The sequence below is a fragment of the Candoia aspera genome, chromosome 1 (genome assembly GCF_035149785.1).
Source record: "Candoia aspera isolate rCanAsp1 chromosome 1, rCanAsp1.hap2, whole genome shotgun sequence".
NCBI classification, from domain to species: Eukaryota; Metazoa; Chordata; class Lepidosauria; order Squamata; family Boidae; genus Candoia; species Candoia aspera.
This window is the reverse complement of record NC_086153.1, coordinates 333,838,796-333,851,690: the sequence shown is the minus strand read 5'-3', so window position 1 is coordinate 333,851,690 and position 12,895 is coordinate 333,838,796. Positions and strand designations below refer to the sequence as shown.

At 41.2% G+C, this 12,895-nt stretch overlaps 1 protein-coding gene across 2 annotated transcripts in view; it reads right to left on the bottom strand.

Moving 5' to 3' along the window:
* Positions 1-12,895, bottom strand: part of DOT1L (DOT1 like histone lysine methyltransferase) — a 76,531-nt gene that overhangs the window by 21,104 nt on the left and 42,532 nt on the right. For both annotated transcript variants that reach the window (XM_063290785.1, XM_063290786.1), the window contains exons 14-22: positions 11,611-11,851; positions 10,724-10,837; positions 9,341-9,432; positions 7,804-7,905; positions 6,327-6,464; positions 5,611-5,736; positions 4,716-5,200; positions 2,964-3,087; positions 419-565 (exon numbers count right to left, since the gene is read on the bottom strand). In XM_063290785.1, coding sequence (XP_063146855.1) covers positions 419-565; positions 2,964-3,087; positions 4,716-5,200; positions 5,611-5,736; positions 6,327-6,464; positions 7,804-7,905; positions 9,341-9,432; positions 10,724-10,837; positions 11,611-11,851 — 1,569 coding nt within the window. The remainder of the gene's footprint in view (positions 1-418; positions 566-2,963; positions 3,088-4,715; positions 5,201-5,610; positions 5,737-6,326; positions 6,465-7,803; positions 7,906-9,340; positions 9,433-10,723; positions 10,838-11,610; positions 11,852-12,895) is intronic.

The window sequence follows — 12,895 nt, the reverse complement described above, 5'->3', positions numbered from 1 at the left end:
CTAGCTTGTACTCAAATAGTCACTCTTTAACAGCATGACAACCTCAACAACAAAACCAGAAGCAAGAACAAAGCTGCTCAAAGTAGCTTAAGGGCTGAACACAGATTTGAAGACCTCCTCTTAGCACTTATATAGAAAGCTAATTGGTATCTAGAATAAATAAGGACTATAAGAGTGATTCAAAAAGAAAGGAGTGGAATTTCTTAGGAATCAGTATCATGCATCAAATTTCAGTAAGATGGTGGAAATGATTTAATAAGTTCAGCTAAGAAGCAGCAAGAAACATTGCTATATACCTGAGGGAAGCATGCTCCATTACCTTGCCAGCACACTTAAATAATAATGCTATAATTCATTGCAATATGGTACGGTTGGCTTTACAGCAAGGGTTATGGGGAAAAAAAGTGCCCTTACTCACCACCTTCTCAACACGGCTAGGAAGGACTACGCTGGCCAAGGGAATACTAACAGGGAGTTTATTGGGCTGCACTGTGCTGAGGGGAATACTGATGGGAAGGCTGGTGATCGTCTCCCCGTTATTCGCAGACGTCCTCTCGCGCAAAGCCTGCAAACACACAAAGCAGACAATGCCAAAAATGCAGCTTGCATCATCAGCCAGTGCTTCTGGGCCATGGCTGTATGCCCAAGTACTTGGTGCAAGGGTACGTTCTGAAGAATTGCAAGCATTTCCCAACCTTCAACAAAAATGTTCTTACAGATGCAGACAAAGTCGATTGCATCAGCCAGCCAACATATACACACATACCACACAAACAGTTCATGTTTTACTTAATGATCTAACAGGGAAATATAACCACAATGGTATTGCTCACACAACTAAAACAGTTACAGTGCCAGGTATTTATACTTAGCAGCTGTGTTTGGGATTACTATGGTGCATAAGCAAATATTTCCATAACCATGCGTCACTATGGTAAAGTGTATATAGTAAATTTACAATACAACAGCTAAGTCATATTGCACAATAGATGGTTCACCTTTCTCCAACCTGGTGCCCTTCAGTTGTGTTGGGATCACAACCCATTGGCTCTACCAACTGGGAATTACAGAATTGCAATCCTAACATCTCTAGAGGGATCCAGGCTATGGAAGTCTGGGCAAGCTACCATTGATTGCTGACTGAATAATAACAATAATGCATACAGTATGTTCAGTGCAGAACACAAATTCTAGCTATGATTAGGAAACAGGGAGTGAGAATGGAAGTCTGAGGATTACTCCCTACCTTCCATGGTTTACTCTAGCCATAAAGTAATCATATGCATGTACAGGACATAAGTATAGCTTTCTCTTAGGGCTGTGCATGCTTTGAAAACTGTCTGGTCCTTGTGCAGACCCAAGCACAGCCCCTCTTTTCTGTTTATTAAGTAGTCCAACAATTTTTCTGGCTTCTGGGCAAGCCTGAAAAAAAGATGCTAATGTTTTTAGGAATCCACTCATTAACATTAATATAACTCTTATATCTGCACTTTTGGGAAGTCTGTGGTGCGGCTTGCAATAAAAAAATGGGTACAACATATGTAACTTACAAAAAAGATCCTTGAGAATGCACTAATTTGCAAAATTCTAGTTTAATAGGGAATAGCATGCACAAAAAATGCAAAAAGAGTTTTTTAAAAAAAAGATTTGCCAACCAACAAGAAAATAAGAGGGGACAAAATTATAGTCCAAAATGAAGAAGTGATTATAGTTAGAAAAGAGCAAGCCTGTTAGGTCTATGCATGATTGCCTGTATAACCAGACCCTGCAAGGGAGTGATAAACCTACTTTTAGGGGAATTCGGACTGCCATTGATGTGAATTATGGTCAAGAAAATGGTATTATGGGACAGCAAACTTATAGCCCAAACACGGTCAGGTGTCACAGTCTGCAAGTGGAGGATGCTGGGAGTTATAATTCATCAACCAATGGAGGCTCCCACCCTAAACTATACTGTGGTTAAAGCAAACCATGGAAGAGAGGAGGCGGGAACTACACATGATATCACACTGCCCATCACACAGCTGTGCTTTGGAGATCAGGAATTTATCTGCACCTGTTTCTATAGCAGAGCATCTAATTTAAATGGCTATGCCAGTTTATTTACTCTAATTTGAAAACAAATTAAGCCTCATTTTTTAATCAAGCCTGATTACAGCTTGGTACTCAGTCATGAAGCCCATTTAAACTTGAAGGATATGCAAAGCAAAATATATTCTCTTTCTCTTCCACACCTCATTAAGAGTAAGTATTGTGCAGATTCTTAAAACATGATTAAGCAGCAGACAAATGTATTTCACATGAGGAACTTTAAATATTGGTACTTTAATCTGAGCTTTTTAGTTAGCAAATTCCTGCAGAATTCAGCTGTACAGCTGTCCATCTCATTTTGGTTAGAAAAGGTACCGACCAGACTTGCATATAACTTTACCAGGAATCCTGGCTTAACAAATTACTATAAACTTAATAAACTAAGAGTGTGCTTACTGCACACAGTCCATTTGGTCCCACACTATACCTAAACCTGAGATTACAGCTAAATATGCCCCCCCCCAAATGTATTTACAACATTTTAGTTTGGATGAATGTAATCATAATCCCAGGCTGAGATGTAATGCAAAGTTTTCTCCCTTCTCATTGTTACTCCCTCCCATATTGGTTTATTTGCCTACTTCATAAGAAGAGTAAATGGCTACTTGCATCAATGCACTATTCAGAGTCCGACTGAAGCAGCCATCATTTCTGAGCGTTATGTATAAATACAGCTACAGAAGTATGTATCTGTGTCAGTTCAAGATGCTATTCAGTTTTTCCATCTTCACTATTCCATGCACCCCATAAGTGCGCCTCAGTAATGTTAATTTCCAACATCCAATTTACACCAAAAGCCCCTATTCAGTCACCGCTGCTCAGGTACAAGAGTGCCCCCAGAGGTTCAGAGACAACATCAGACAATTCCTTACCTTCTCATTCCCAGCTGGCACGGTTGCGGGGGAAGAGGGTCTGGCTTCCAGAGGGCTCATCTTCATGCCATTTGATACTGAAGGGCTTGAAAATGGAAGGCCATTTTCTTTTAAATGTTCCGCTCTGAAACATAAAAAAAAGGCTTCTGAAGGTTTCTACTTCACTAAAAACAAAGACCTTGCTGTGCATTCTATAGTGGGGGAGCGATGCAGAGGAAGGTCCTGTTCCATGTTCCAGAAAGATGGGCATCTGATAGCTTGGTTATCTTCAAAAAGGCCTATCATTCAAATCTTAATGGGTTTTTAAGGGGTGAGGTGGTTCATTAGATAATATTTGATGTATCAGATAGTAGAAATATGTTATTTGAAAAGATATTGCAAGCTCCCTCCCAGACCAACTGTTGGGAGAAAGCTTACCTATTAAAAAATGGCTGCTAAGGCAGGGATGGGTGGGGGCAGTCTAACCAATTCCAAAGAATACTATTTGCCGCCCTCTCGCCCTTTTCCACCCAGAGAATGCTTACAGGTTCCCCTGCTGACTACTGTGCACATAAGCATGCTTTCGCACAAAGCATTAGGCTGTCGCTTTCCTCTAAGCCCAAAGGCATTCTTGATAATAAAAATGAGTCCGGAGAATAGCGCTCTGATTTGTAGCATGCCAGCTTCCCATGCTCCTTTAGAGTTTCCCCATCCAGGATTCAACTGAAGGCAGCACCCTTTAGCAGAGTATCCATCCTCCACAGCTATCCAGATTGCCACCATTACCAGAAAGGTAATTTCCAATACTAGAGACTATATGAAGCTCACGGTTGAACTATTGGGTCCTTGCTGTTCTCTCAGTTTGTTGTTTTTCTGCAGATGTTTCATTACCAGTAACATTATCACTATATGGAAAAGTGAGGTTTACTGGTTGTTTATATACAGTAGTTTGCCACCCACCTCAGTGTATGACAGACAGGTAGAAAATTGGCGGAACGCATCCGCAAACCTCAACAGGCAGTCAGAAGAGATGAAAATTCCATAATCTCTTAACACACAGACAAACTCAATCACAATTTCAACTGGGGAACTGTTGGCGTTTTAGATTAAGCCAAATCCTAAAATGCTCTGCTTGGAAGCTTGGCATTCTGACAAATCAGCCATCAACAGACATAGAGATAAACCATACATATACACCATTGAAAAGACATAACCAAAGTTAAGGAAGGAACCAACCACCCCACATCTTCCTTAGCAACCGACACCCAGAGAAGCAGGAATCAGCACTAGATAAACACTCAGGGAAAAAACAATATCCTAATCCAGGAACTATCAAGGAAGAAACCACATCCTAACCAAGACTGGCAGGGCAAGCTACTATATATAAACAACCAGCAACCTTCACTCTTCCTTGTACTGATGATGTTATCTAGCCTGGTAACAAAATGTCTGCAGAAAAAAAAATCAAACTCAGAGAACATCAAGAACCCAACAGGTATCTTCCAATCCTCCTCCTATTTTAAAGTGACTGAACCAAGAGAGGATTGCTGGAACAAACTGAACTGAAACATTAGAGTTAATATAAATCTGCATATCCTCAAAGCCTTACTTGGTTCATAGCAGGAAGCACCAGAATTAAGGAAGAGTACATTTTTCATGGATCTAAGCCAGCTTCGTTTGCATGAAACTGTCATTTGAACCATGATGTAGCGACAATTCACTCCAGGTGACCACCAAGGGAGAAACACATGACCTAACCCCTTTGCTTCTCACCTCTGGTGGTTCTCACTGTGTGCTGTTTTTCCACTGCCTATGTGGTCTTGGTTCAAATGCCTCCGGAGGGCGATCTTAGCTGGAGAAAATCTGGTATAATCTGGCAGGGATAAACTTGAGGCTTTGTCCAGCTTCTGTCTGCAGCTATGGACTGGGGTGCAAGGAACTATGTCTTGGTCCAAGTGGGCAGCTGGGTATTGAGGGGTAGTCTGCTTAGAGGCTGGCCGGCTGAGTGCATTGTGAATTTCATAAGACGTGGCATGGCCGTTTACGGACAGCTCGGGACTCATGCCGTTGACCTGGGGCACAGGAAACTTGGGGCATTCTAGCTCCAGGTGAAATGTGCTGTGGTCAGGCTCTGCCTCCCGGTTCAGATGGTTTTTATGGCGTGGCTGGGCTGGCAGCGATTCATCAGGAGGCATGTATGATTTCAGCTGCAGAAGTTCCTGCTGCCTTTGGCTTTTCTCAAGCTCCACAATGCTGATCTTTAAAATGATAGGAGAAAGAAAAACCCCATTAAATGTTATTATCATAAGATGTTTTAGGAACAACAGTCACTTTACATTTTTTGATCCTGAAGCTCCTTTGACTCCTCTAAGGGCCCAGCAAACCCTGCTCCCCTCTCTTCCATTTAGGAAAGTCAGCCAGGCTGTGGAAGGGTGCTCCTGGCTCAACATGCTGGCCTACCTTGCCTGAACTGCCCCATGCATTGTAGTCCCCTCTGAAGATAAGGAATTAGCCATGTGAAGCACCAGGACACCCACCAGACCATCAAAGAACACTACAGAACCCATTGCCCACTTTTTTTTTAAAAGAACTGTTGCAATCTTGGAGAGGTAAGGCAACATTAGAAATTGATTCTAACAAAGAGTATTACATCCTGTCTATACACTACCTGCAATTCCAAGCAATGCTTTTGCTTCTCAGAAATCTGATTTTTTAGTGCTTGCTTTTCTTTGAGAAGATTTTCCAGTGAAAGCGTTGACCAGTCCAGCTTTAGTTCTTCACATCTAGCTTTCAGCTGGAAGGATGTAGAAAAAGAATGGGGAGATATATTATTTGGAAAATTGTACATTCCACTGTCAAAATGAACCCTTCATGTCATATAAACCTAGGCTATATTTCAGTTATTGATATAAAATGTGATGTATCCCACATTAGACTATCAGTTCCAGTCTAGCTGATTATTGTTTCTTCTGTTTGGCCATCTTAGGCAGAGTCTGCTGGATGAGATCCCAGGGACCAAAGGATCCAAAGAACACACATTTAAAGAATGTGCTCTGCTGCTGACTACAGCTCATCTGGCTAAAAGTAGTCCAGCTACAGATTTTTTGCTCACACCTACATACGAAGTTTCATGCTAGTCTGACTGTTCCATCTAACCCATCATAGTCTATCTTCAACTGGGTGCAACTCTCCATGTTCCTGGGACCTCCTAAATGAAAAACCTAGTTTTTACCACGAAGCCCTGGTCATTTCACAATCTTAAAATTTTTGGAATGGAGGCACAGATAGGATGACAGTCTTAGTTTACATGAGAAGCAGAACTGGAATTTGCAATCAATTTCAAGACAAGATAAAACATGAGCTGACGCAACTAGGAATACGCACCAGCTGTAAACTCTGGTTCCTGAGTTCACCATTATCTTTCTCCAGCTGTTTGGTCTGCTCTTTCAGCTGCTGATTGTGAGCAGAAATCTCTTTCTGGGCCTGAATAAGGTCATTGTATGTCAGTGCCTTAACACCCAGCTGCAAAGGGAAAGGAAAAGGACAAAAAAGTGAGAACTACTATCTTACCAGCAACAAAAATGCAAATATTTTGTGGAATTTTAGAAACACTGTCATCTTGTCATCTTTTTCCCAGGTTTTTCAAACTCATAATAGTCACACTACTCATCACACTACTTGACAGTACAACTGGACCAATATTAAGGAACAGGAGAACTACAAGCATTCTGTCCCTGCTTTATTCTACAGATAACTCCCCTCCTCTGGGTAAGCCATTATTGTTAACTGGTTACAATACACTCTATTTTTTTTAATGACATGTTGCATAGGATTTGCTGATTTTAAAAGACTGGTACTGACATTATTTGAAACTATATGTCAGTTTCAGTTATTTTGAATTATGTACTTGTGGTGTATTCAAAACTACATGTTTTGATCAGCATTTTTAGTGATCCCTTACAATCAGTTGAGTTGCAGTTACTGTCTACTACTTTTATACTGAGAGCCAGTTTGGTGCAGTGGTTAAAGGCACTATGCTAGAAATGGGGAGGCTGTGAGTTCTAGTCCTGCCTTAGGCACAAAGCCATTTGGGTGACCTTGGGCTATTCACCCTCTCTCAGCCCTAGGAAGGAGGCAACAACAAACCACTTCCAAAAACTTGCCAAGAAAACTGCAGGGACATGTCCAGGCACTCACCAGACTGACCAAAGGCACCAAAACAAAAACAAAAACAAGAAAACGAAAACCCTGTTACACTGCCCTGAAGCAGATGATAGGACAATTAATATAGTGTCTTGGTATGTATAATCTTTGTGTACTGCTGTATTAAGAAATGCTCTTCATTTATTTTTGCTTTTTTATTTTACTCAAAATAACTAACTTTGATATTATGTATTATCTTAAACTCATTTCCCCTATTAGAAATGTGTTGGACTAAATCACTGGAAAAGCAACATACAAATTAAAAGAACTCTATCAGACACAGAGTGAATACTGAAAGCTACACTCAGTGAAGTCTTAGATTTATTTTGGCCCCACTTCCAGTACCAAGTAATTTTGATGGTCTTAAATTTTAGCCCACTGTTATCACAGTTTTTAGTGCCAGACATCTGATGATGTTATTAATGCAAAAAAAGCCCACACATACATTCATGTCCCTTGAACTTTGGCCTATTCTATAGATATTCATTATGCCCTATAGTTTCAGATTAGGAACAATTCCCAGTTAGGGATCCACCAGCTCTGCCTTTTTTCCTTGGCTGGGATGCAGTTCTAGCTACCTTACAATCTGCAGCATCAAAGCCATTGGACCTATCCCTTTTGCCCTACATTCTGTACAGCAGCCCACTCCTCATTGTACCTCATCTAATTTCTGCTGGAACAGTCGCTTGATTTCTTCTTTCTGAGCCTGACAGTGAGTAAACAACTGCTGAGCCTTTCCCAGTAACTGAGTATTCTTTTCCTAGGGAAGAAAAAGAGAGAGGGAAACACCAATACTTCAGAAAAGTAAATATGTCATCCTTGAAGCCTGGCATAACAATATTGGAATATTCTGCCCCCAGAGGTGAGGCAGGCACCTGTGCTCCCAGCCTTCCGGAAGAATTTGAAAACCTGGTTCTGCCGCCTTGTTTGGGATGGGAAGGGCAACAGCTCTCCCTAGGGGTGGATGGCACCGTAGTGCCTTCCCCACTGAATGAGAACTTTTCATCACAAGGATCTTATATTTATCTATTTATAATGATGGTCTGTATCGTAATTTATTTTTTATGGTTTTAGTTTATTTTGTTGTAAACCGCCCAGAGTCCCCCTTTGGGGGAGATAGGAGGTGACAGAAATTTGAAATATAAATAAATAAATTACAAGGATATAGATTCTATAGGCTGAGAAGGATTTGAGGGGGACAAATTTTATTTATTTATTTATTGCTCACATTTATATGGCTGCCCATCTCATACAAGGCGACTCTGGGGGTTTAATCCAAGAAGTCTGTCCTGACTAAGCAAAGACCACGCCGAGACGAGGAGAAAGTCTCTAGTGTTTCATTAACTGCTACTGTAGACAGAAAATCCTACCAAACTGAAGAAGCGTGGGAAAACCCAGACAGATAAACCCCAAAACTCAAGGCGGGTCTGTTCTGGGTTTCTTTGAATGACAGCTCAAAGTCCCTAAACTACGCATGCGTTTTCCCCCCTGGATAGGGCCCCCCTCCTGCTCAGCATCCATACTCAAGACAAGTCTGAGGTTTCTGATCAGGTGCCACACGGACACCAATGCGCCTACCAGGTTCCCTGCTACACCTGATTTTTTTTTTAAATCTTTTATCTAAAAGCAAAGTATCGACTTCTAGAATCATCTTTATTTCAAGAATGCCTCTAAGCCAAGCAGACGTTCTGAAGTAACATGGCAGACAAGGAACAGCTCAGTGCTTCATGTCTGGAAGTGTGTCTACCCGTTAGGAAAAAAAAGACAAAGGGGAAAATCTCACCTCCTTGCCTCTGAGTAAATGGACTCGTTGTGATTAGCTACATCTACAATGGCAGTTATTTTATAAGTAGGCAAATCTCCTCTATGACAGCCATTCCCTGAGAGTCCTGAAAACTCCAGATGGGCCTAGCAGTCCAAAAAGGTTGGGGACCCCTGAACTTGGTCTTCAATTCTTGTGTTCACAGCCACAAAATGAAACAATCCAGTGATACAGTTGGTGATACAGGAAAGAGATTATGAGTCCAGGTTAGAAATAAACTTGCATTCAAAGTGTGAACATTTAAACCAGTAGCTTTCACGGTATCTTTAAATACCAAAATGTGCATTCATTATTTCAGGAAGGAGCAACTCTGGCCTGACCTGATTCTATTGGCAACTAATTGGCAGTCCTTTTATTTAAAAAAAAACCCTACCTTTTCCTGTTCCAATAACTGCTGAAGAGTTGCCTTATACTGATTTGTTTTCATATAAGCCATGAACTGCATATACTGGATCTTAAAAGAGTCTGTAAGGCAAGGAAAAGTGAAGGAGACAGGAAAAAACAATATGAACAACCTGCAATCAGTATTCATAGATCAACCTTTTATACAACTTCAGCTTGTTGCATCTAAACTAGGAGTGGACAAATAACAGAATCTGCTCCTGGATTACTGAAACTTCATACATCCCAGCTGTACAATTTAAAAGAATGTTTTCTTGCTACTATTGTTAATCAAATGAGAATCGGAAATTCTCAACATCAGAAATTCTCAACAATCTCCTGCTAGTCACTCTGGAATCCATTAGTAGATCCAGATAAGCAACCTGTTGACCTCTGACCTGTTCTCTCCCTCCTTATATTAAAATAAACCTTATTTAACAACAGGGGCTTTAGTGAGAGAAGACAATAGGTTTTCTATTGCTTTGTCTGGTGGCTCCCAAGAGATAACCCTATCATGACATGTTGAAAGTACACACTGTTAAGAAAACAGGTACTTTTCATATTCTGGGTTTATCTGGATAGGAGACAGAAACAGAGATAACCAAGGAGATAAGAGATAGAGATATGTGTGTACTTTCAGAATGTCATGATAGGGTTATCATGAATCTTGAACATACTGCACTGTAGTTGAGATACAGTACAAGACAGGCAAAAATCTTATTGGAATCTACTGTTAAAACTCTATCTGCAACAGTGCAGCAAGGATTGATAACTCCTAACAACAAAATTTTAAGAATTACTTCATTAAATTAATGAGACAGAGAAAACCAGAGTGGAGGGAAGCAAAAAGTATATTCTGAAAAACAGAACTCAATTTTTAAAGGAAAGAAATGCACATTCAGTTCTGGGAGTGAAAACAAATTCCAGGACTGAATTTAAGAGGTGCCTTCTTCTTTTATTCTACAACTGAAGCTGTTCTCCTTCAGAGCTTCAGATGTCTCCTACTGAATCTGCGAAATAATTTTGCACCAGTCTCCTGCTGGCAGATTTCACATACCTATTTCAGGTCATGCTCAACCAGTCTTTCACCAGCAGCCAGGCCCCGCTAGTTAAGACGACGATAAACAGATTATTTTTTATAGGTTGTGATGGAGATCTACAAGTGCATGAATTCACCCACATGGGAAGGGAGATCCTGAGGCTTAAATTGGTGAATCCTCAGAAAGTCTGGCAGGGGTCATAAGATTTTTTTTTTTTTTTTTTTAAACCAAAACTGTAAGTGAGATCACAACATAGGGCCTTTCTTTCTACACCTTCAGCAGATGCTGCACCAAGAAATATGAACTGTTCAATAAAATGGGGGAAATGCCCTTACCTAGCAGCTTCTGTAGTGCAGGTGGAGTGGGAGTAACCAAGAGCTGGTTGGACGAATGCCGTTGCACTTTAGGAGGTAGCTGGTAAAATGGACTATGAGGTGACCGATATGCATCTGTATGGAAAGAGAACATGGGTCTGTTAGGGCTCTTTCTTTTGGAGGGAGTCCATTTGGCCAGCCTGGGATTATACATTTATAATTGCCCTTTGATATAATTATTGCCCTGTGGTATAACTTCTCCCAGTGTGATTTAAAAGTAGTTCACGATTTTAAAAATATCCTACTATAACTAACAAAATCAGAAACAAAAGCTACACCCAGCAGCGGCAGGGTAAAAACGGGTCCATCTGAAATTCGGGGAAATCCAAAGATCCTCTTTAGATAGAACAGGGATGGGGATCTCAACAGACAGGTCCTCGCCAAACTGTCTTCAGTTGGGCAGGCACTCTGCGAGGAAGTTCCATAGCCAGTTCAGACACACCAATGAGCTCAAGTTTACTACATGGACCTGACTGCTTCATTACCAGCAACTGAATGTCAAACTGACAGCTACTTCAGATTTAGGAAGATTGTCTGAACCACCACAACAAAAACAAGGTACTGATGATTAGCATTGATTATAAGTAGGCAAGGCGGTGCATGTTTTAAGCTAAACTCCATTAGGTAAGCTAGCTTCCTACACGCAAGTCCGAACACAAACGGACCGTATCCCCATTTATCTTGCGAAATAAGATGACCGATCAGGCACCTAAGATCGGCCCACATCATAAAATTGTGGTCATATAAGGGGATGATGCGGTATAATCGCTTCAAGTTAGACTGCTTAAACTAACACAAAGATTACATTTTCTGACGGGATTAGCAGTTCCCCCAGCACTAGGGCTTACCCTGAGGAGAGGATGAATTTGTTTGCAATACAGTTTGAGCATGGAGAAGTTCCAGCGCAGTTTGATTCTTCTTGATCTTGCGCTCAGCATTCACAACATTCATTTTCTTGGGGCGCCCACGCTTCCTGCCTGCCATTTTCCTTCCCTTCTTGCTCAACTTCTTCTTGCGTGCTTTGGATGGAGATGGCTTCTTGACGGTACTGGCCCCAAGGTTCTTGTTGTCTTCTTCAGCACCATCATCCTTTAAAACAGAAAAAGGAAATAGGAGGGGGAAAAGGCAACTTTGGAACAAGGAAAAAAAAAATAGCACTTCCTCCTTATGAGGAAGGATGATGGAAAAGAACAGGACATCCCAGGTTCAGTCTTTAGCACCACCAACAAGCAGAACTCTAAAAGACCTCTTCCTGTTGGAGGCCCTGAATAGCTGCCATCAACTAGAGAAGACAAACTAAGCTGGAAGAAAATGGCATACTAATAATTACCTCCCTACATAAGCCGGCTCTGCCACAGGGGGTTATTATAACCTTTCATCCCTGAGAATTGTGGTGGTTTTTGTCTTTAAAGTAGTCTATACAGGAATCAGAGGTCAGACAGACAATTCAATCTATGGCTGAGAGTAATTATCCATGCGACAGGGAACTGGGTGTATACAGCCTCTGGATCCATTTGACTACAAATCCCAATCAATACCCCAATCAATTCCAAGCCTTACACCTCTGAAGAACATAAGCTTGGGGAATACTGCTCTAAAGACATGCATTATGATGTTAAGCTCCTCCACTCCCCATACCAGGTAATATAACAATTCCTCAGGCTTCAAACTGGCTGGCAATCAGAGTGTGCTTGCCATAAGTACTGACTTAATGGTTCACCCCACTGCTGCTCTGCCACCAAAAATGGTGTGTTCTCCTGTCCCTTCCCAGAGCATTTTATCAACCAAGTCACTATTGTGCTGTTAGAATTCTGGAAGAACTGCAACTTAATAGGAATGCCTGCTCTGCCAGGAGGAAGATCCCAGGAGCAATCCCTGGCCTTCTTTGGTCTGAAATCCTGAAGAGCATCACCATTCACTGTCAGCAATACGAAAGGCCTGCCACAAACTAAGGCAGCATTATCCTTTTTTTCAGAAACAGCTCTCACGATTCTAAAAAGACAACCTGGATAAGAGCCTGCTTCTAATAGACAGCAGATGACACAAATAGTTATTAATTGAAATTTATACACTAACATTTTGAGAAGAACTGATCTGTATCATTAACCCCTAATGAAGGCATTGCCCTAATGC